The sequence below is a fragment of the Furipterus horrens genome, unplaced genomic scaffold, assembly GCF_987537825.1.
Source record: "Furipterus horrens unplaced genomic scaffold, mFurHor1.1.pri manual_scaffold_6, whole genome shotgun sequence".
NCBI lineage: Eukaryota > Metazoa > Chordata > Mammalia > Chiroptera > Furipteridae > Furipterus > Furipterus horrens.
Window position 1 is genome coordinate 192502979 of NW_028327176.1, and position 20203 is coordinate 192523181.

The 20203-nt window shown below is 56.6% G+C and overlaps 1 protein-coding gene across 2 annotated transcripts in view; it reads right to left on the reverse strand.

The window, feature by feature from the left end:
• The window catches only part of RPS6KA2 (ribosomal protein S6 kinase A2), a 149495-nt gene that overhangs the window by 46221 nt on the left and 83071 nt on the right, over positions 1-20203 (reverse strand). For both annotated transcript variants that reach the window (XM_090280075.1, XM_090280076.1), the window contains one exon: positions 553-669. In XM_090280075.1, coding sequence (XP_090136201.1) covers positions 553-669 — 117 coding nt within the window. The remainder of the gene's footprint in view (positions 1-552; positions 670-20203) is intronic.

The window sequence follows — 20203 nt, forward strand, 5'->3', positions numbered from 1 at the left end:
CTGGACCTCGTCCCCACTGCGGACAAAGGGACTCGCTCGCCACATGCTGACAAAGGTCACATCTGTTCTCAAGAAATGACATGTGAGCAGCGTCTCTGAAGGCAGAGAAGGAGACACCTGCTTGTCTCTCTTTCCAGACTGTGGTCCTCGGAGAAGAATCACGCCCCCCCCACCCCCATTTCCATTTCCAATCGAGGGCAGGCCTTCCGCCAGCAGGCGAGCGGGCTCTGAGCGACGGTCCTCTCCACGGGAGGGGCGGAAACCGTTACGTCCACACGTACCTCATGCACTGTAGTTAACGGCCGTGTTCTGAGCCACCAAATCCTGGATACTGGTGCTTCCATAAGCCAGACTAGCATGTTTGTGTGCACAGCGGTGTGAACACGTTCCCGACCACATCGCAGCGCGGGAAAGAGGAGGAGGAGAAAGCACTGCCCTCTCGGAACACCAAGCGACAGGTGTGGCCAGCAATGGCTTTCCCGTGCTCAGCCCTGAGACGCGGGATGGCCGCGGTGAAACGGCTTGTGCGGAGGGAACCGCAGGGGAGCTTACCTTCCCGTAGGATCCTTGTCCTAGAACCTTCAGCAGCTCGAACTGGGAGGGGTCAGCCTTCTCAAATCCCTCCTTCACATGGTGGCTGATGTCGATCTCCTGGACCACGCCTTCTTCCTGCAAGACAGCAGCGGGGTTGGTGAGCGTGAGCTCCGACGGGGTCCTAGTCCTCGGGACGTGTCACGGTTTTGTGCTACATCGAGGTCACGCCTTCGACAGCTGAGTGATCTGTGCCCATGATTCTGTTTGCTGGCCGGGAGCCTCGCTTCTCTCTGGGGGAGTCTCTCCTGGGGCCTCCCCACCACCGCAGGCAAATAGAAGGGGCTGAGCACAGGGCATTCGGCCCCTGCACACTTTGGGCAGCCATCTGGACAGGGACAGACATGGAAGCTAAGGAACAAGGTGACAGTTTGTTCTCCTGCCCACACGGCCGCTCAGAAGGGCCAGCCGTGGGTTCAGCACGTGGAAGTGGGCTGTGACACGCAGGCCTGTTTCTCCTTCTCAGTCACACTGTCCCTGGCGTCTGTCACAGCGACTGCAAAGGACCTTCATTGCCACCCTAGAGGTTACGCTTCAGAAGCAGAGGTTCCCCAGCAGGAAAGAAAGCCCCTGGTCCTTAAATGAAAACTGTGATAGAAATCACTGGACGCTTTCATCACGGAACTTCCTGTCCCCAACAATGAACCACTTTACCCGTAAAGGGCTGTGTCCTTGGCCCCACCCCAGCAATCGGAAGTCAGAATGCCGGACAGACAGACAGTGTCATCCTGACATGACAGCCTGGTGGCCGCTGGAGCTCATGTCTGCGCTGCTCTGACATTTCCCTTCATCCGCCCGAGCCGGCACCCTGGCTGCAGGCCTGGCACGGGGCTGGGCAGCGGGAGCCATCAGAATGGGCTGGCAGAGAAACGCTAGAATATCTAAAAATAGCTTCCCATAATTGTGTGCCTATTGTGTTCTGGGCACTCGGGACTGTTCACACATGATTTCTTTTATTCCTTAAAAACCCCACACAGCGACGCTTCATCCCGACCACCATCGTACAGCCAGGAGTCAGAGTCAGGTCTCCGAGCAAGTGAGAGGCTCCGTCACGCTATCTCCCCGTAACCTTACTGAACGCCCGTCAGAGAGGAAGGTCGGACCTTTCGGAAAAGCCTCCTCGGTGGGCCAGGGACCTCAGCAGTTCCCTCTGCTTTTTAGAAGTTCCAGTCATTGAAGAAAACCTCTTCAAGGGTTATCTGGCATTGTTGCAAACACAGTGGTTTTCTACGTGTGAACACAAGCAGTGGGTGCAGCCCAGGTGCCGTCCCCCCGGGAGCCCACGAGGCTGAGTGAGCACAGGGGACACTTGCTCTGGGCGTTCTCTTTAGACCACAGTTTTGGGGTGAAGGTCACGTTTGAAGACCCTCAGCTTCTACCCGCACTTTCTGGGACCACAGACCCCTTTAGAACAGGAGACGGGGCAGCTTTTAGAGGAAACCCTCTCCTTGTAATGGGGGAAGCTTGGGGTCACCTCGTTTTCCGCAGGAGCACTGTCCCCAGCATGGCTGCCGCAGACGGAACTGCCCACTGAGAAAACAAGGCCAGGAGCTGCCGCTCAGAAACCTCTCCGAGTCCCCACAGGCACCTGCGCACCCTCTCCTCCCCCCAGTGACCCGTCCGCCGAAGGAAGAAACACGAGACTACGTGTCAGTTGGGGTGAGGGTGCGCGGCCGGCCAGGTGTGAGGGTGTGCCAGGTGAGTGTGCGTCAGGTGTGAGTGTGCGTCAGGTGTGAGTGCATGCGGCCGGCCAGGTGAGTGTGCGTCAGGTGTGAGTGCGTGCGGCTGGCCAGGTGTGCGTGTGCATCAGGTGTGAGTGCGTGGGGCCGGCCAGGTGAGTGTGCATCAGGTGTGAGTGCATGCGGCCGGCCAGGTGAGTGTGCGTCAGGTGTGAGTGCGTGTGGCCGGCCAGGTGAGTGTGCGTCAGGTGTGAGTGCGTGCGGCCGGCCAGGTGAGTGTGCGTCAGGTGTGAGTGCGTGCGGCCGGCCAGGTGTGCGTGTGCATCAGGTGTGAGTGCGTGCGGCCGGCCAGGTGTGAGTGTGCGTCAGGTGTGAGTGCGTGCGGCCGGCCAGGTGAGTGTGCGTCAGGTGTGAGTGCGTGCGGCCGGCCAGGTGTGCGTGTGCATCAGGTGTGAGTGCGTGCGGCCGGCCAGGTGTGAGTGTACGTCAGGTGTGAGTGCGTGCGGCCGGCCAGGTGAGTGTGCGTCAGGTGTGAGTGCGTGCGGCCGGCCAGGTGTGCGTGTGTGTCAGGTGTGAGTGCGTGCGGCCGGCCAGGTGTGAGTGTGTGTCAGGTGTGAGTGCGTGCGGCCGGCCAGGTGAGTGTGCGTCAGGTGTGAGTGCGTGCGGCCGGCCAGGTGAGTGTGCGTCAGGTGTGAGTGCGTGCGGCCGGCCAGGTGTGCGTGTGCATCAGGTGTGAGTGCGTGCGGCCGGCCAGGTGTGAGTGTACATCAGGTGTGAGTGCGTGCGGCCGGCCAGGTGAGTGTGAGTCAGGTGTGAGTGCGTGGGGCCGGCCAGGTGTGCGTGTGCGTCAGGTGTGAGTGTGCGTCAGGTGTGAGTGCATGCAGCTGGCCAGGTGTGCTACGTAGCAGCTGCACTCCAGGAGAACAGCCTGCCTGTCCCTGGGCACGGGCCACGGCATCTGAGCCCAGCTGCTCACCCTGCAGCTGTCCTGGGGTCTCGCAGGAGAGGACGGCCCCTCCAGGATGGGCTGGATTTTCATCAAGAGCTGGTGCCCCGAGCCAGTCAACAATCGGCTGCGGTGTGAGCTCCTCTGGAGAAACAGCCGGGCCCCCGGACAGCCCCCTCGGCAACGCGTGCTCTGAGCGCCGCGCGAGGACTCAGGGCGGCACACGGGCCTGGAGCCAGCACCTGTGAGCTCCTGCAGCCGGGTCACCAGAGGGACACCACCAGGAGGGACACTTTCCCACGTGGTCTGAGCTACCTCTCGGCTGGACCCGGGTGGGGGTAGAGAATGGGAAGGTGTCCATGTGAGTCCTGGCTGGGACTTAGGAATGAACCCACAGGGCACGACTGACATGCAGCTCCTCAGGCCGTGCACAGAAGAGCAGACTCCTTTCTCCGCTCCTCGCCCGTCACTGGAGGACGCGCCGCCTTCCTTTTCCTCACTGCCCTGCCCTGGGCGGAGCCTACGTGGCCGTCACGTCCAGAACGCTCCTCTGAACATGTTCACGGGCTGCTTCGAGGCATCTCCGAAGGGACCCTTGCACCATCGGGCTGGGGCCCAGCCTGTACAGCTCGGCCCTGCGGTCCCTCCTTCCCGCTGATGGACGAGCTGCGGGGGTCTGCCTCCTCGTTCCCTCAACAGCGGGACACCTGGTGCCACGGGCTCGGCCTCTAGACACCCGGAGGCTCTGTCTCTGGGCGGTTCTGAAGGGCTGGCCCTCGGGGACCCCTGGGCAGCAGAGCCCCCAAGAGAGGGACGGCGGTTCTCTCCTTAACACAGTGCAGCGCGTTACAGTCTGCCCCGTGTCCTCACCTGCATCCAGGCCGTCAGTTTCTGAACGTCACCCGCCTTCTCAGTCCTGTCCCTGAGCCCTCCAAGAAAATGAGTTCTGATCATTTGTGCCTCGGCCTGCTGGCCAGGGCTCTGCCTCATTAGTGGCAGGAGGGAGCCCAGAGACGCTGCGTGATGTCCAAGGTCACACAGCCAGCCAACCAGAGCCGTGCGGGGCCAGAGAGAACACGCTTGTCCCAGCCCCGATAGCAGGTGGACACCAGGGGCTTTCCCTCAGACTCCAGCGAGTCACAAACCCTAGGCGTCTTCACACAGCAGTTGGGGACCGGACTCGGGAGTCCCTGAAGCAGTCCCCCAGGTGGCCCGGTGACGGACGCACACCATGTCCCCGGGGAGCGAGTGCGGTAAATCAGCGAGACGCAGAAGCATCAGGGGCCCCGTGAACACTCCTCCAGGAAACAGGCTGTCAGAGAAGACGGACTATGGGTCACACCCACGGCGGCAGGCCTGCGTCCTGTCTAAGCATGGCCACCCAGTCCCCACTGTGAGCCGCACGGTATTCCCTTGCCACGTGGCCCCGGGCATGAGTGCGTGACAAGGGGACTGGATGCCTCACACCCCGAAGGAAGAACAGGCAGTTACGTCAGCACAGCAGAAGCAGGCGTACCGACCGCAGGGGAAATGAGAAAGGAGACTAATTCTGGTCCATCCCCCGGGGCGCCGTTTAACAGGGGCCCCAGAGCACGGACTCCACAGATTAACTACGGAAACACGCTGATGAGCTGACAGCACTAGGCTCCTAAGAAAATAATTTTTGACTCAGAAACCCGCTTAAAACAGAGCAAGGTCCTCGGCCTCGGTCGTCTTGCTTGCAGGTGATGTGCAGGCGATTCGCCGGGTCGCTGGGCCGAGCCAGACTGACGAGGCCGCACCGAGGCGCAGCACAGACCGCTGCCCAGTCTGCGCGGCGACACCTGCTCAGAGCAAACCCACGGCGCCGCGGTGGAGTACACAGGAAGCCACGGTCGTGCCTCAGGAGGCCTGAGAAGCGGGACTTCCTGATGGAGTGAAGTATCTGCATAGGGGACTTTATACAAATAAAACGTTTATTACCTTAAAATGTAAGTCTTATGATGATGCTGGGAACAACCAGGAAAAGCTCTGCGGGAACCCTGCTTTTCCCACAGTTGAGAATGATTTTATACTAACAAGTCAAGAGGGAGCCAATTCTTTAGAAAGCCCCCCGCGTCCCCGCTGCTAGGAGCAGAACCAGCTCTGCAGAGGGCTCCGGAGGGAAGGCTTTAACGAGACACAAACGAGGAAGTTAGGCTTGAAGAACAGCCAGGTTTGTGTCTGCTTTCGTCTTTGCACGAAAACGTGGGAAGCATGTCCAGGTCACGTCTGGCCCAGCCTCCCCGGCGGCGGGGCTCCGTGGTGGCCGGCGGGCCCTCGTCGGCGGTGGCCTCGGTCTGCAGTCCCCACAGCCTAGCAGGGGGAGGCCCCTCAGCACCAAGACGGCTGTGACCAGGCAAGGTTGCTCATCTCCCACTTATTTTGTTTACCGTGAGATAAACAAACTGGATTTTCAAGAAAAAAGCCGATTTCTGTTTTAAATAACAATGCACTGATTGGCCAATGAGTTTCGTGTTGTTTTTGTTTATTCTCTGTACATCTGGAAATACCTTAACATCCTGACATCACGGAGGTGGACCGTCTTTCTTACGTACTTTTGTTAATAAACAGTTTATAGGAGAATTCGGAGCTCAGAACAACATCCTCGTCCAGAGGAATGAAAAAAGAGTGGTGGGTCCGTTGCCACTTTATCAGTCAGGTTCTCCGCCTCTCTGGGAGCTGGACTCCCCCCACGGGCTGGGGAGAACGAGACTCCCAGGTGGGAGCGAGCAGAGAGACCGACAGTCATGTCACACGAAGGAACAGGCTGCCAAGGCCGGAGGAAATGACCTGGAGCCAAAGCAGGACAGGCAGGCTGGAGCCCAGTGGCCCGACCCCAGACACGGAGCCCGGAGCGCGTTCTGGGGCTGACCTCGGGGCTGACCTCGTGAACGGTGACCGGGGGCTCCCAGGCCACTTTTGGATGGTACCCCTGATCCGGGCATTGCAAAGACCCACAGGGACGGGCACAGCAGGGTGACAGATGGGAAATGTGGCTGATGAGGTGCTGCGTTGAAAGCCCGGACTTGACCACCCAGCTGGTGTGACTCGGTTGGAGTGTCGTCCCGTAACTGAAAGGTCGTGGGCTCGACCCCCGGCCTGGGCATGTGCAGGAGGCAACCAGCTGACGCTTCTCTCTCGCATCGATTTCCTCCCTCTCCTCCCCTCCCCTCTCTCCGAAAGCAATGAAAATACGTCCTTGAGTGAGGAAAAAACATCCGATCTTGACTCAACAAAACCCTCTGCATGTCACACCAGTATTCAGCGGGAAAGCCCAGGCAGAAGGACACAGCCACCCTGAGGTAGGACGCAGACCACACGTGGCCACGAGCCAGGCCCAACACGATGAGACGAGAAGCCGGTCAGACAGCCCGCGCCCCGGGCCCAGCCGCTCCGCGGAAGGGCCTGTTTATGCAGCTCCGTAAACTGTGTATATCTGTGCTCTGCTTTCTGGGTCAGCCGTTTTTTTCTGAGTAAAGTCATTATAAAACCCAGGTTGCAAAAAGCCCTGTATACCACCACTGCGCTCTGGACAGACTGGGAAGCAAAGCCCGGCAGCGAGGCTGGTCATGTCCTGCCCTGCAGCGTCAGGCAGGAGAGACCGGTGTGAGGGCATCATTCTGCAGGGGCCTGGTGGTAGCAATGCTACTGTCAATATCAAAGATACACCATCACTGCATGGCTAACGATCAGGAGACTGCCTTTCAGGAAAATTTACATGCATTACTATATAGAAAGAACCCTAAAAAGTCCACCAAAAACCTATTAGAACTGATAAATGAATTCAGTGAAGTAGCAGGATACAAAATTAATATTCAGAAATCGGTTGCATTTTTATACACCAATAATGAACTATAAGAAAGAGAAATTAAGAAAACATTCCCATTTACAACTGCATCAAAAAATTAAAATGCCTACAAATAAATTTAACCAAGAAGGTGAAAAGACCCATACTTGAAAATTACAAGACACTGAAGAAAGAAACTGAAGAAGATACAAATAAAGGGGTGCATATACTGTGCCTAGGAAGAATTAACATGATTAAAATGTCCACACTACGCAAAGCAATCTACAGATTCAATGCAACCCCTACCAAAATGCCAACGGCATTCTTCACAGAACTAGAACAAGTAATTCTAACGCTCATGTGGAACCACAGAAGATCCCAAACAGCCATAGCCATCTGAGAAGGAACAGAGTTGGAGGAATCACGCTACCTGATATCAGACTGTACTACAAGGCCATAGTAATCCAAACAGCCCTGTGCTGGCATAAGGGCACACACAGATCAACAGAACAGCACAAAGCGCCCAGAAGGAAACCCACGGCCATGTGGTCAATTATCGATCCATAACAAAGGAGGCAAGAGTGTGCGATGGGTTAGAGACAGTCTATTCAGTAAGTGGTGTTGGGAAACCGAGGCAGATACGTGCAAATAAAAAAAAAAAAAAGAAATTATACCATCTTCTTATACTACATACAAGAATAAACTCAAAATGGATTAAAGACTTAAACGTTAAGATCCGTACCATAAAATTCCAAGAAGATGAGTACACAGCACATGTTTTTAAGTGATATTTTTGTTATTAAAAGCCCGAGTTTTTGTTTATTTTGGTATGGATAAATAAGCCACTTGACCAGTAACTTTAAAAAGTTTAAAAAATTCCTAGAAGAGAACATGGGCAGTGAGTTCTCTGAAATTGCTCTCAGTAATATTTTTTTCCTGATGTATCTTCTCGGGCAACGGAAACAGAATAAACACAGACGGGTCCACATCAAGCTCCAAAGGTTTTGCACAGCAGAGGGAACCGTCAACAGAGCGCAAAGACGGCCCGCGGAACGGGAGAAGCTGTTTGCCATGAGACATCCGACTGGAGTTTAAGAGCTAAAATGTATAAAGAACTCATACAACTTAATACCAACCCCCCCAAACAATCCAATTTAGAGATGGGCAGGGGACCTGAACAGACACTTCTCCAAAGAGGACACACAGACGGCCAACAGACACATGAAAAGATGCTCAACGTCATTGATGATCCGAGAGATGCAAATTCAGACCCTTTCTACTTGTAACATTATTTGCTTTTCTCATGACCAGCATCTCCGCAGGGACAGGCGCCAGCACTGTCGACCGGGCCCCTGAGCCTTCCCGGGGTGCCCGGCGTGCTGCCTGGTGCTCTGGGCCTCTGACCCCAGGCCCCCTCCCCAAAGCACAGGCCCCAGCCCACACCCACCTGGATCTGGGCCCACCTTGCCCCCAGGAGGCCCCCTCCCAGCTTTATCCACCAGGATGGGACTCAGCGTCCCCACGATCCCAGGAAGGAACACCAGCAGGGGTCAGGCCTGGACAGCAGGTCAGCTCCCGGTGGGTGGGGCGGTCGGGTGACGGGCTGGGAGCACTCCCCCCATCACCTTCCGTCTGAGTCACGGGGACGTGTGCTGAGTCACATACCGGTTTTGATCCGAGAAGCCAGAGGACGTGTCACCTGAACCTCGGCTGAGCAGGTGTGGCCAGAGCAGGGGGATCCCGTGAGCAGGACGCAGGGGGCGGCAGATCACTGCCCACCTACCTGCTGGGCCGTCCAAGGTCCCGGCATCTGACAGCTGGCTGCCAGGGCACAGACCTTCTGAAATAAAGCCCTTTCATCTAAATGGGGATGTCTGGTAACACCGAACTTCTAGGGAAAGTAAAACACTTTTAAAACTTTTATTTATTTATTTATTTACTTTTAGAGATGGGGAGGGGAGGGGGAGAGAGAGGGAGGGAAACATGGTGTGAGAGAGAAACGCTCACGGGTTGTCTCTTGCGCACGCCCCGACTAGGGATCGAGCCCGCCACCCAGGCCTGTGCACAGACCACTCACGGCAGCTTAGCACCGTGACGTCGGGGACTGGCTGGTGAGGAGCAGGTAGTGAGCTTCTTACAAGCACAAGTGATACTTCACAAGTTAAATGCGCCATGGATCTGGGAGAGTTATTTTTATCACAAGTTTTATAGCATGACATTAAGTTTTACCAAATTCCTCGCATCACATAAACACATATGAAATTTAATATGCATTAATTTTCTCAATGGAAAAAAGTGACAAAATATAAGAAGACAGTAATAAAATTCCTATTATTAAAATGTTAGCTGTGATTTCCATCTTAAGTGAGAAAGCAGAATATTTTGAAGGAACTTTCTAGAGGTCTTAACATCAGGACTGCCATCCTGCATCTGGGTTACAGGGTAGGAAAAACCTCTTGAATACTAAAAAATATAAAATGTAGCAGTGTAATAAAAAGCTGACTTTAGAATGTAAATGTTTTTGTAACTTGCTGTGGATAAGAATTTGGAGGTTTAGGAGAAATACCTCACTATATTTTTATCCTTTCTGCTACTTTAAAATTCATTCAACACATCTTAATTTGATTGCTGGCTTGTTTTAGTCATAAAAATTCACTTGGGGAAAACAGAATTAAAGCATATACACATTAAAATGAGAACAACAGCCCTGGCTGGTGTGACTCAGTGGATTGGGCGCCGGCCTGTGAACAAAAAGGTTGCCGGTTCGATTCCCAGTCAGGGCTCGTACCTGGGTTGTGAGCCAGGTCCCCACTTGGGGGCGTGTGAGAGGCAACCACACATTAATGTCTCTCTCCCTCTCTCTCTCCCTCTCTCTAAAAATAAATAAATAAAATCCATAAAAAAGAAAGAGTTAAAATTAGAAAAACAATAATACTTTCAACATCAATTCTAATTAAGCAATCTGATAAGCTTTCATCTAAATTTGCCTATTTTCCAAGGGATTACATTACACAGAAATCAGTTTTTGGAACTGACCAGATCACTCTTCGTAAGCGAAAAGCCCTGAAACCTTGCAGGTTTCCCAAGCACACGGGCCTCACATGTGGGCGATCCATCGTGAGCCACCAGGCTCCGGGCAGGCCATGTCACTGTCACCTTGGACCTGTGAAAACGGTCCTGTCCACTTTGCCTCCCCTATGAGACAGCGGCTGCAAAGCTCGTGGGACCGTGCACAGCTTCAGAAGCCAGCTGCCGGGGGAACCGGCCAGGAAGGGCCCGGGCGTCCTGCAGGCTTCCCGTGACCGCAGCGGGCCCAGCGTGGCACCCGTCCCCCACTGCCCAGACGCGACCCCTGAGAAATGCTTGCGTGTGACCGGATGTCCCTGCAAACTGAGGCTGGGTGCACCGGGCTCCCCTGGGGCTTACTGAAAGCTCGGGAACCAGGAGGTGCAGGGTCACAAGCCCCGGCTGCCCCTCTGGGTGACGTGAGGCTGTGGGTCTCTCTCTCCAGGCTGCTCAAGAAGCAGCGTGCAAATTTGCTGGATCTTTTATTTTTCTACAGCACTTTACTTGCATAAATGTATCACAGGCCCTACCTAATGGTGATAGAACTTACAGTGAGCAGTTTATTTATTTATAGTGATTTCATAAGCTCACCCAGTGGGCGCAGAGACACTTTAAGGAAATGCCAATAAAATGTACATCTTACAACTTATTTTATGGACAGGAAATACCATTTAGTTGTGCCGTGAAATACCAGCAATAAACAAAAATGCACAGGTTTCCTGTGGATACACGTCGCCCTCGGTACGTAGCCAACCCCAGCGTGGTGCCCCAAGTGGCCCATTTTCCTCTGTGACGGTGACGTACTTGTCACCCTTGCCCCCGTATTTTATAGCAGCCCCCCGCTGAAAGTCTAAACAAGCCTGGAGGTCACGCTGACGCGCCAAGTTCCCCATAAAGACACACTGTGAAGCGCTGTGAGCACAGAAATGAGTTCAGTGGGATTCGTCCCCCGTTGAGCAGACACATTTGGCGGAACTCAGGGCTCACATAAACAATGACTAAGGACTCAGCGGGGTATTTTAAGATCAGCGGAGGGAGGACACATCAGAGTCTTAGAAACACGGCAGAGTCTCCTGCACGAACAAACAAGGGAGACGTGCAGCTTCTTGGCTGCCTCTGCGCCCCACCCTGGAGCACTGCGCACACACGAGCGCGTGCCTCCAAGTACTGGGGCTGTGCGCACATGCGGCCCCGTGTCTCCAAGGACGCGGGTGTGTGTCTCCAAGGACCAGGGTACTGAGCACATGCAGCCCCGTGTCTCCAAGGGCCCGGGCGCTGCGCTCACGTGGTGCCTCCAAGGACCGGGGCGGTGCAAACACGGGCCCATGTCTCCAAGGATGGGGTGCAGGGTGCTCAGGTTCCAGAAGACCCTAACAACCCATTTTCCTTCCCCCCAGAATGTCCTGAAATAGACGAGAAGACCCGGCACTGGTCCATGGAGATGGCAGGGGCGCCCCCACGGGGAGGGCATCTCATTCCCACACACCAGGGACTGCGGCTTCTTCGTGACGACTTTTCCCTGGGAAAACGAGGCACTGAGGACGGCCCGCAGGTCGGCATTGGTTCGTCAATGTTGTCCGCTATGTGCACCTGTTAATCTAAGCACAGAACCTAATCGTAAAATGCCCTTTTAACGCCGTACAGTTTCCCAGGCCGATTTTGTTTTTAGCATTAAGGAGGAAACCTCAAACATGGTATTCAAAGTTTTTAAATAAGGCCTTTGAACGAGTCCATAGAATTACCAAGCTTTATTCTGAAGTTATGACAGATTTCACGTAAATCGGTTACCCACGAAGCCCAACTCGCTCATTATCACCGTGAGCGTAATCAGTATTATCTCGGACTGTGACACAGTGAAATAGCATCTCTCAAAGAGCGCGTGCTTTGGTAGTAAGAGGCCAAGAAAGCAAGTCGTGATAAAATAAGCAAAATATATTAAAAACTTGCAAGGACAGAGTGGAAGGCCGGAACCTCCGGAAAAACAAAGCTTGGGGTGATAAAACTAGACGCTCTGATTCACAGGAATTTTCCCGGAGTCTGGCTTTTCTGGGCAGCGGACGGCGTCATACCTGGGGGACCCACAGCCACGGTGGTGCCTCGGCCCTCATCCTTAACGTGTCCACGGGGCAGCAAGCGAGCGCCGGGCGGTGTCGTGACTCCTGCAGGTCCCAGCGGGGGCGCCGAGCGGCGGCCAGCTCCGTGGGCGGCCACGCTTTTTTCTCGTCAAGTATCACATCTGCCGAGTCCTGAAGGCGACGCGCGCCAAGGTGTGGCTGTCCTTGTGTCCCCCCTGCGCTGGGGAGACCCTGCGCCCTGCGCTCCCCGCCCGGTGTCCCGAGGAGCTGACCGGGAGAACCCTTGGCCTCCCGACACTGCTCCGGAGCGCGGTTTCCAGCCCCAGCAGCAGCCTCGTTTCGGGTTTGTTTGGCTTCTTGTTACTCCCTCGTGGAAAACTCTTGGCATAAAACAAGTGCACATGGGGACCCCAAGTGACAGAGAATTTTAGTGCCATGGAATCTGGACTTCGACAGAAACAGAAGGTACCTGCATTGTGCTCCCCAATTAAAAACCCCAAGTCGAGGTCTGAAGGGAGCCGGGTTCCCCGTGTGGAAGGCAGGACTCAGCCCCATCCCACGACCCCACCTGAGGCTGCTCCTGGGACGAGGTTTGGGAGGAGGCATGGAGACTCCCGCCAATGTGCTCCACATCAGAGGGAGAGCAGCAGGATCGAATCTTGTCGTGGAAACAGCACGTGTGATTATGTGCGCACACGTGTGTGCCCCGCCTTCCCCGACACCGCTCAGGGTGCTGAGACCAGGACCGGGAGGCGGCCCCCTTTGTGGAGAAACCTAGCCTTTGGGTCCAGCGCGCCCGTGCTGAGCTCAGCCTCCCCGCTGGTCACGCGTGGGCCTGAGTGAAGTGGGTAAGCTCCCCGAGCGTGGACTTCCTCACCTGGGCCACACACACGAGAATCCCTGCGGTGAGACAGTTCTGGGGATCAGATGGGAAAGTTAACGTGTTAAGGAAACATGGAGGTTACCAATCCCAAGGCCTGCCCCATGGTGGCTGTTTCCAGGTGAGGCAAGAGCAGGTCACCCCACTTCTGGGGGTGAACTGAGTCACCCAGGCGCTAGTGTATCTGGAGCATGTCACTCCTGGACTGCGGGTGACAGAGGACTGCCTCCTACCCCGGTGGCACAGACATGGCCCTGCCCACCGAGGACCCCGGGCTGTGGACCCCCGGTCCGTGGCTGAGATGCTTGTAGCTCTGAGGCAGCTCTGCACGTCCCCCCCCCCCAAACTGGCCAGGCTGAGGGTCTTAGATGTGAGCAGTTTCCTGTCTGGTGGCTGGTAGCTGTGTGTGTGTGTGTGACTCATGTTCCCACAGAAAAGCAACAAAGGCCGACTGGATCCTGCAATCTTGGAGCCCCACAACTGTCAGGTTTGATGCGGTGACTGGGGCGGGCCCCCACCTGTGGCTTCAGCGCAGCCATGAACATGCTCACTGGGGGTCCGACGCCCAGCACCCTCGAGAGCGGGCCCAGGCTGGACACGCACCCGTGTTTCCCTCACCATGCCGGCCGGAAGCCGTCCACAGGCCCACGTGCCGCGGTCCGCCCGTGGGCAAGTCACCAGGAGAGGAACGCTGCTTCTTCAGGGCTTTGCCCACGTGGGAACAGCAGTGGGTGCGCAAGGCACTCGAGCAGGTGGGCGGCCAGGGAGCGGGCACTTCACAGAATGGGAGGACAAAGCGCTAAGCTCTGCGTGAGTCACAGCTGAAATTAGCACCCTGCCTCCCAAGGACAGCAGCTGTCGCCGCTCTTCCGTACGTGAAGGGCTTTGACAAAGAGCCCCGCTTTATGGAAACAGTCGGACTGACGGGAAAATGCTGGCCATGGAGCCGGTCGCCTCCGGCCACCAGCAAAAGCCAAGTCCCTTGTGTTTAACAGCCACTGTGGAAACAGTGAGCTCAGCCTCTCACCAGGGAACCGAGTGTGTCCTGGGCCCCCGCCCACGCCCATTGTCACCCGAGGACAGGACAGGAATGGGCGGGGCTAGTCCGCAGAACTGCTCGTCTGTGAACACGTGTTCTCAGCGCTGACCGCTAGGCACACACTGGACTGCAGTCAGCCGGCACGGCTCGCTGCCGGAGGCGACTGTTCCTGACGCCGGGGGCTGTGCCTGCAGACCAGAAATCCGCTGAAATGCATCACGGTTCATGGAAAAGGGGCATCGCCAAGGCATTCTGCCCTGAGGGCTCCGTATTAGCCACGCATTTGTAGTCATGGATGATGAACACCTGAAATGGCACTCACAGCTTCCACATGGGCCCCAGTGCTGACTTTTAGCAGAAATTTAGGGGAAGGAAGTTCTTTAAAGACACATCACTCATGTCCCCAATGTCTCTTACTTAAAAACAGAGTGTTATAAACGTCTCACGAAAGACGTTCAAGAAATATTGACGCCCATACAAGTTGTGTGTGTCAGAAACATTCCCAAGACTTCTAAGTCTCCTAGCTTATAAACAAGGTAAACTAAACTCTTGTGATGGAGAGAAACTTGTGGTCTAACTTGGGGAGAAGATCTTCCATCCCCGACCCAGACCCAGAGGCCACAGGCACGCGTAATGTGGGCGGCGTGGGCATTGCAAGCGGGGGAGGTGAGAGGCGGGAGAGGGAGGAGCTGGCTTCCAGGAGGAAACGGGGCGATCTGAGGGGCAGACGTGGCGTGGGGAGGCCTTCAAGGTGAGACCAATGACCCAAGCGACACACAGGACTGGAGGTGGCGGGCGTCCTCGGAACAGCAAAGGCTAAGTCTGCCCGGTTAGATCAGGCTTCTTCTCTGTTGTTGTTTGCCTTTTACCTTCTCCTTAAAACTTGGGAAGACTGGGAAATATGATCAGAAGAGTGAGTTCCCAGTTTGCACGTTGGTGAGACTGGAGGAGCAAGGCCCTCTCAAGAACGGGCAGGCACGAGAGCCCTTAGGGTCCGGCAGATGACACATCCGTGTCGGACTGAGGGACAGACTCTGGGGTGTGAGCGCACATCTGCCTCAGGTCCGGGAGAGAGACAGTCTTGTTTCAGGGTGTGGAGCACCCCAGACAGACAGACAAACGGACGGCTATAATTTTGAATAGATGGAGGACTGGAAAGACAGCCAACCTCCAGGGCTCAGCAACGATACCAGCCGGGCCCCCTTCTCCCCGAAGGTGCCGGGGCAGATGGGAGTGACATCAGAGAAGGCGCGAGGCGGAGCACCAACAGCGAGCTAGTCCTGCGTGGCCGTGGCAGAGCGTGTTTGGGCCAGCCGTGGTTGGGTAGATTCTGTAGGCATGGTAACTGGCATGTGCTAGGTGTTGGGTGTGACCCGCAAGAGATACGTGGTGAAGGGCTGGCCCCCAGTCCCTGAGAATGTGACCTCCTTTGGAAATAGTCATTGCAGATGTAACTGGTTAAGATCAGCGCACACTGGGAGGGGCGAGGGGGAGGCTAAGCCAGTATGGCCGTGGCAAGGCACACTCCGAGGACAGCACCGTGGGGACAGGAAGTGACTGCGTCGATGCTTCCACAGCCCAGGAGCACCTGGCGCCCCCAGAAGCTGGAGGGGCTAGAAGGGGCCCTCTCTGAAGGCTCTGGGGAGGGGGTGGTCCTGCCGGGACGCTTCCTGCAACACTCCCGGCTTCCAGAGCTGAGAGAGCGCACACTTGCGCGTCTACGCCCTCCGCGTGTGGCCGTTGCGGCAGCCACGGAGACCACGCCCGCAGGGAGGAGCACAGACTGGACCGGAGCATCATCAGCATCCCGACATCCCTCAAGGATGCTCACGACCACTCTCGCGTGTCCACAGTGTACAACCCGCACCAGCACGTGTGACACAGCGAAACACACGCCAACACAACACCTCTCAGACCTTCAAGGGAAAGAAAGGATCTTTGACAAAGAAACTGCTCAGAGCTCACGTAATGCGGAGCCGATGGACGATCACCTGCTAAAAAGGAAAGCTCGCTGGACAGGCAGCCACGCTGCAGCCGTGGACTAGGCTGCTGGCAGAACCTGGGGACAGGATGCTGGTCAGCACGCCGACATCACAGAGCAGCGATGGAAGGAGAGGTGCTGCCGGAGGAACCCACCGGAGGGTGAGGAACGACGCGTGGTCCTGGGACAGCGACAGGCTGGCGGGGGCGTGGCGCACTGGGAACGCCGGCCGGCGGAGCGAGCTATGGCCGTGTGTGCGTCCGAGTGCAGCCAGCGCCTCGGGGCAGAGGCGCGTGTTTGCTGGCCCGTGAGTCGGGACAGGGGATGGACTTCACTGGAAGAAATGGGGAGGGGGCAGGTTGGCGTACGAAGATATTAAATATATTAGGGAAAGCTAAGTTAAAACGTCAGTGATTTTAGAAAAACAAGGCAATGGTCTTGTGGCTGATAAAGCACAAGACGGTGGCTTGAATAGACAACAGACCCCAAACCGGAATTTTTGCGATGTTTCCTCTGGATTTACCCAGTAGCACTGACACAGCTCTCCTGAGCTGGACGGGCGGGTGGGGAGGGCCCGTGTGCCCGGCTCTGCCCTCTGGGGCCGCCTGCTGTGCACAGGCCTGTCCTTGCCTTTGTCACCAGCTCCTAATGCTGTATTTGGGGCACGTGTCCCTGGAATAGGACCGCTGTGTTCACACAGCAGACAGAGCTTCTGTGCGGATGGTGTTTGTCTTCCTGTGGACGCGGTCCCCTCTGTTCCCTTCTGAACGGGTCCAGGGACATCGCCAGCCTCTCTGGGCGCCGTCCGCCGCCACCCGGGTGCCTGGCAGGCACATCTGTGCCATCTGCTCCCCTGCTGGTCACCTCCCGGCAGGAAGCAAACACGGCGCTTCTCGGGAGGGAGGATGAAAGGAGGGGGAGGAAGACGGCGCGGGCCATGTGGGTGCCCAGGACGGCCCCGCTGCGGCTCGGCGCCCCCTCCTCGGCCCGCCGGCCAGGGGCCCGCGGGAGGCAGGCCGGGCAGGTTTCCGCGTCCTCACAGGCATTTCTGCTCTCTCAGGACAAAGTCAGAGAGGCCAGCGGATGGAGGAGGAGGTTTGCAAAATCGAGGCTGGATTCTCAAGAGCGGAGACGCGCAGGAGACATGACGGGCTGAAAAGTCAGGGCACATTCAGACCTGCGTCAACATCAGCTCTGGATGGAGAAGCTGGGGCCAGCTGACCCTTTGAACTTCAAGGCATTTGGTTGAACGGCCCAGAACCCACTCGCCATGAGCTCAGCCACGAGGGGTTTGTGGGGAAAGCTGGAAACACGGGGTTGACAGTCTTCCCTCTGCGCCGGGGGCAGGAAGCCTGGCTGTTCTGGGAGCCCGCAGGTACGGGAGGCGGGAACACGTCAGGGAGCAAAGGACGCTCGTGCCTGCGCACCGCGTCTCACTCCTGCGTCCGTCTGTCGTCCCTCCGTCCTCTGCTCCTTCCCCACTGACGGGGACCAGCCTCTCAGGCAGCAGGATCAGCAGTCCCTCTGCGCTGGCCGGGAGAAGTGGTCGGAGCAGGGCAGCCACAGCCCAGTCACCTGCCCGGGCCAGCGGGGGTGTGGCACCTGCCCGTCCAGGGGTGTCCCAGTGCCACAGCTCCTCCGCACTTGAAGGCCCACTCCTGGTGACTCTGGAGGAGGCTGAAGTGACCCTGAGGGCAGGCTGAGGTTTGAGGAGGTAGAGCCTGGCCCCACGGGGCAGGAGAGCCCAGTGGGTGGAGTACACGTTAGACAGGAAGCCGGGGTCAAGGGTGGTCAGAGTGGCACTGGGAGAAGGGAGGTGAGGGGTACGGTGCACAGGCCGGCGTGGTCTCCAGGGAGACATTCCACAAGGTCCCCTCGGAGCCATACCAAGTAGGACAAGGCAGTAAGGCCTGGTGGCGTCATCGCCGCCGAGTCCCCAAGGGAGCGATGGACCGGTCACACCAGCCAGGAAGGAGGCCTCCCCCACCCAGGAGCCCCTGACACTGCAGGGACAGTTCACTCGCCGGGTGACGGACCACATCACCCTAAAAATGCCGACCGACCGCAAGGCTGGATTTGCCAAAGACGACTAAACTTACAAGAGTAAACACGAACTTATTCTGGTAAAACAACAAACAAAGGAGGTGAGAAGGGGGCAGCCGGAGGAGCAGTGGTTGGCAGCGCAGCGAGTTCCGATCCTGACAGTGACGAGGAAACGGGACGTGGCAGAGTGGCCTCCTGTGGGCGGGGCCTCCCAGGCACCCTCCCTTGACTCTGGCCCGGGCGGGCCTCGCAGTCCCCTCCCCGACACGCTCTCCACTGGTGGACCCGCAACACCTTCGCTAGGGTTCGTAGCAAACGCCACCTCCTCCTTGAAGCCTTCCCTGATCACCGCCAGATTAGACCCCTTGGTTATGGGCACGTGGCACTCTCTGCACCTGCTCTGTTCACTCGTGAGCCTGGCAGCACTGCGCAGGGTCTGCCTTCCCACGCAGCCAGGTCCCGGGCCACAGGAGGCTCCTGTCTCGTCCTCGGGGTCTTGCCCAAGGCAGGGCCTGGCACGTGGCAGAAGCCCAGTGAAGACCAGCCTCATAAAGAAATGGATGCGCTGCTCCAGGAGGAGGTCGCTTTCCCGTTGACAGGCTGTCCCAGGAATGGGGGCACCTCTCACCCCCGCTGCACTTGAGGAGCAGGAGCGCTGATCTTCGAATAAGCACCCACGGGAGCGTCACGGCCAAAGGTCGGCCGAATATGTGGATGGGAGCTCAAATGATGGTTCTTTTAACATAAAAGTTGCTGTTCTTACCCCGTTGTCAGGACTAAATAATGAAGCTGCGTGCAGACTATTTTAAGTGAAATGGAATTTGAAATGTGTAGAAACGGGCAGGACAACCTCCTTATTTCACAAAGTGAATAGAAATGGAAAATGGAATATGCATGCATTTTGAAAATGGTCTTATCAAAATCAGTAGGAAATTAAATTTCAAATCTGAAGTCATTTTTATCATATTACTCCTGTTGAAATCTCTTGCCTTTGCCTGCTGGACACAGGGAGCAGCTTATTAACATATCTCATGTATCCAGTCCTTCTTTAAAAAAAAATCTTGCCCTCCCCCCAAAGAGATGATGACCAATGAAAAAGAGTTAAAGTTTTTTTTTAAAAAACAGCTACCCGGTGTACCTGCGTCTAACTGGTGACTCCCTTCAGATGTTTACCGGACACCTGCAGGCTACACGACGTGATGCAGGAAGAGGAATGAAAATCGAGCCACATTTCTTTACTTGTAAGCAAGTTCTGTGCCAGCAGAGACATGGGCTACAGGGACTGCCCTTAAATCCAAGTCACTCACGACGTGTTCCTGAGTGAGGATCCACAACCGAAATCTACAGAGCTCTACACTGCTTCCAGAACACGGCCACAGAGAACGAACTATTCGGTTTGTAGGTTAACCTAGTTAACTCAAAGGCTATGTCAACGAAGCTGTTCCCAGGTTGCCGGGAGCGCGACGCTAAGGTAACACGGAAGGAAACCAGCGTGAGGGCAGGGAAGACTTGCGTCTGGCGCCAGGACTGGCTCTAAGGTGACGACCCATAACTGTGTGGTTCTGGTACCCGTTAGAGGGGACAGAAACGGGCCCGTCCTCCTAGGGACTCCTGGGATGTGACCAGGCGGCTGGGCGGGCCGAGGATAGAGGACGGACCAGTCAGTGAGCAGCGGTGAGGAGACCTGTTCTCCGAATGAGGTTCCACGGCCGGGTGACCGGCTCGCACGTGGGGCAGCTGGGGTCCGGCCCCTGCAGCTGGCAGGGCACCGAGGGGCAGGCTGGAAGCTGAGGCTGATTGAGGCACGAGTTAGACAAAGGCACACGTACCCCCAAGGGTCCTCGGGGTGGCGGCGGCTGGGGACTGGGCACAGCCCGAGGGCACCCAGTGAGCTCCCGGTCCTGCTTCTCAGGATGGGCTGTTGGGATGCTGCAGGACCCGGTAACCCCTGCCCCCCGCCAACGGCTCCAGGCAGAACCTGGGAACGGCCACGGTTACAGGCCAGAAGGGGAGGCCGAGGCGGAGACCCTCTCCCCCTGTCTCTCCCACGCCCTCCCTCCCGAGGTCGCTAAGGAGAAGGGGGTCGGGACACAGA